The sequence below is a fragment of the Thermobia domestica genome, chromosome 17 (genome assembly GCF_964235325.1).
Source record: "Thermobia domestica chromosome 17, izTheDome1.hap1.1, whole genome shotgun sequence".
NCBI classification, from domain to species: domain Eukaryota; kingdom Metazoa; phylum Arthropoda; class Insecta; order Zygentoma; family Lepismatidae; genus Thermobia; species Thermobia domestica.
This window is the reverse complement of record NC_137470.1, coordinates 21438909-21442779: the sequence shown is the minus strand read 5'-3', so window position 1 is coordinate 21442779 and position 3871 is coordinate 21438909. Positions and strand designations below refer to the sequence as shown.

The 3871-nt window shown below is 42.1% G+C and overlaps 1 protein-coding gene across 1 annotated transcript; it reads left to right on the top strand.

The window, feature by feature from the left end:
* The first annotated feature begins 715 nt into the window (after nt 1-715).
* Nucleotides 716-1777, top strand: LOC145673954 (uncharacterized). The gene has a single exon (XM_081743772.1). It carries the CDS (start codon nt 716-718, stop codon nt 1775-1777), a length of 1062 nt encoding a protein of 353 aa, XP_081599898.1.
* Nucleotides 1778-3871: the final 2094 nt, after the last annotated feature.

The following is a 3871-nucleotide window of genomic DNA, read 5'->3' as shown; positions in this document are numbered from 1 at the left end:
TCAGTCGTCATTCGAGGTGTACCTCCAGACTACACTGACGCAGAAATCGAAGACGAACTACGCTATGGAGGACATGAAATCACAAAATGTATTCGAATCATCGGCCAAAATGGACCTACCTATATGGTACGAGTGCTCACCAATTCTAAAGATACCATCGATGACCTCCTTCTTTACGGTGCTTCCATCTATTGTAAAAGACATCGCGTAGAACCTTCTAAAACTCCAGCTCCTTTATCAGTGCGCTGTGCACGTTGCCAAGAATACAATCAACATACCACTGCTCAATGCACCAAAACTCCTATCTGTGGATACTGCACTGGCAATCACAATACCAAATCCTGCCCCAATCTACAAGCCGCTCCTAAATGCAATACTTGCTCCGAAACTCATGCTACCTATTCCTACAAATGTAAGGCTAAACCGCAACCTCTACCAGATAAACCAAATCTAACTGTTTCTGTCCGTACAAACGACGAATCAACTCCTACCAATAACTCCATCAGAGACCCAATCACCATAGAAGACATGATACGATTTACTACCATCGTTCTTCAAAATGTTCATCCTTTTCTTAGAGACCATATCCTACTACAAATCACAAACACTGCCAAGTCTCTTTTTAAAGTCCAGCTTCAAGCCACCTACTCAGGACCTCACGTACACTTCACTTTCCACCCAATTGAACCTCAACATGATTTGGACTCTTAGATTTATGGTTTTCACTTTCTTGTTCTTAAATATTCGATCCGTCTTAAAACACAAACTCGTTTTCGAACAACTCCTACGTGAAGAACAAGTATGTGCCTTTGCGCTCAATGAAACATTTCTTACACCCAGTTCACCATTCAAAATTCCTGGATATCAGTTATTTCGTTATGACTGTGCCAGAAATGTCCTCAGAGCGCAAGGTGGAACAGCAATAGGCTGCTACCGACATCTTCCTGTCCGCACTCATACTTTACCCCACAATCTCCTCCAGCCTCTACCAGAACATAATCTTAATACAATCTACTTTAAATCCCTAACCATAACAGTAGCTACTATCTATGTTCGTCCAGGACATCCAATTCCCTATGACTTCTTTCATTACATCAACAATAACTTTCGCCATTATATCATTATGTCAGATATCAACTTCCATAGCCGGTCGAATCGAGAACGTACACACTTCATAACCTATGTCCAAAATCACCTGACAGCTGAAATCAAAGATCTTCCATCTGCCTCAAGACCAATCAGCGATACAACCCCTGATGTCATTATAACCTCTACCACGCTCAATATCGCAAACATTCGTGTTCTCCCGCCATTTGGCAGTGATCACGCTCCAATTTTGATCGATATCACCTCACCTATACAACCCACACGACAGCCTGAGCCTATCAAATACTATGACTATCAGCATGCTGACTGGAACGCTTACCAATCAGATATTACCAGAGTACTGCATTCCATACCTGCTCCTACTTCTGAACAGGATCTTTACCATCTTACCGACAAAATTCAAGAAACAATCTTACAAGCAGCTCAAGATCATATACCTGTTAAGATGCGTTTCCCTCATAAACCGCCTGTACCACCTCAATATCGTCAAATCATCACTGCATCACGACAAGCCTTTAGGGACTATCAACGAACTCGAAATCCTGACGCCCTTCGCCTCCATCGCCAATGGAACAGAATGGTCTCTAATTATCTCTCTGCCTATAAGCGCCGACAGTGGACGCGAGCCTGTAATTCTCTTTCCATTAAATCTAATCCTACTCAATATTGACAAAAATTCAAATTACTTACTGGAAAATTCCAACGACCTACTTACCCTATCATGCTCAATACCCATCCTCTTCACACCGATCTCGAGAAGGCAAATGCTTTCGCAACTTATTTTCAGCAAATATTCACTCCACCACCTCAGCTGGTTAATAGACCAATTTATCGTCGCATAGCACGATTTTGTGACCCACAAAACCGATTTCTCCAACCTGACTGTACACATATTTTGGAACCTGATAATAACCTAACCTCTGAAATTCTTCCGGCAGATATCCAAGCTATCATCCATCGAAAACGCTCAACAGCTCCAGGCTTTGACTCTATCACGTATAAGCTCATCAAATCGGCTCCCCCAGTACTTCTACAGCTCCTAGCATCTATGTACACCTTCATATTACGTACAGGCTTCTATCCACCTGATTGGAAAGTCTCCAAGGTCCTTCTCTTCATTAAGCCCGACAAACCAATTCATGATGTTTCCTCATATAGGCCCATCCAACTGACCTCTTGCCTTAGTAAAATTTTTGAAAAAATTCTTGTTACACGTCTCCATGCTCATCTCACAGATCGTAATCTCATTCCTACTCACCAAGCAGTCTTTCGCCCTGGCATTAGTCTGAATGACCAATTACTTCGCCTCAGTAACACCATCACCAATCATTATAATTCTTCTCACCCATCTTGTCTTCTACTGTTCGACCTAGAAAAAGCGTTTGATAGAGTATGGCATCAAGGGTTGCTATATAAACTTCACAAATTTCACTTACCCACTAGCTACGTCCGCCTTATACATTCCTTCCTTGCCAATAGACTTGCCAATATATCCTCATAAATTCTACCATATCTCATCCTATATTCCTACACACTGGAGTACCTCAAGGCTCTGTTCTCTCCCCGTTACTGTATATACTTTACGTAACAGATATGCCACCCCTACCGGCGAATATTCACTTATTTCAATATGCGGACGATACCGCTTTTTTGACTCTTGGAAAATCTATTCAACATATTAATCGCACTCTACAACCAGCCATAAATGCTTTTATCAACTGGTGTGACATATGGAAACTCTCCGTAAATGCCTCAAAAACCCAAACTCTCATTATTCAAAAACGTCCCTCCAAAATCCGTCGAAATCCTAACTTGCTACGTCTTTCAGTTCAAGGCACTCCCCTATTACCAACTTCCCATGTTAAATATCTCGGAGTGATCTTCGATAGTAAATTGACTTGGAAGCCCCATTTGCAGAAGATCCAAAGTCAAGCCACTAAACGACTAGCTTTACTGAAAAGCTTAGTAGGTACCTCATGGGGCCTCCATACACAAACTGTTCTTACAACATACAAATCGTTTCTCCGACCGGCACTCACTCATGGCCATACTGCATGGATATCTGCCCCACCCCAACTGTATCAGCGACTAGAAATCATTGAACGCCACGCTTTTCGACTACCTTTTCGCATTCGCCTTCCGTCCCCTACCGCACTACTCTACGAGAGAATTACCTTTCCTACCATTCTTCAACATCTCGAACAAACCCGCTCCAAGTACATCACCAAAGGCATTCAATCAGGTAATCCCCTTATTCTTGACGCCATTCATATAGACATCCTGCTAGACACACCTTCTCAATATCTTGATACCCCTCTTCAACATCTTCTCACAATGTACTCCAATACCCTTGCTGACAACGATCCTACTAAACAAGATTTTGCCATCTACCACCCTGACCATCTATCACGGCACATCTATCCATCTTTGCACTAGTACTCATCATTGTGGTTCCAGAGGCTCATCTGTGCTCATTAGTTCTGAGTTGCCACAGAACAGAAGATAACCCTGCATTTGTCTCTACTAACCATCTTCCCTGTGTTTTGTCTTGTCTAATTGCACTGCATTCATCTATCATCTCATTATCCCGTGGATGAACTCCTAGCTCCATTTTCTCGCCGATTATAGACCTAAATGATGCCCTCCATATTTGAAGAGTCCGATATATGCAATGGATGCCCTGAATAAATAAAGAAATAAAAAGAAATAAAGAATGTGAAAACCCAACTATATTAATCAATGCAAACCCCCCCAAAAAATGCAC

What these genes read in the sequence shown, in the direction of transcription:
- LOC145673954 (XM_081743772.1), top strand. Translation starts at nt 716, where the DNA reads ATGGTTTTCACTTTCTTGTTCTTAAATATTCGATCCGTCTTAAAACAC.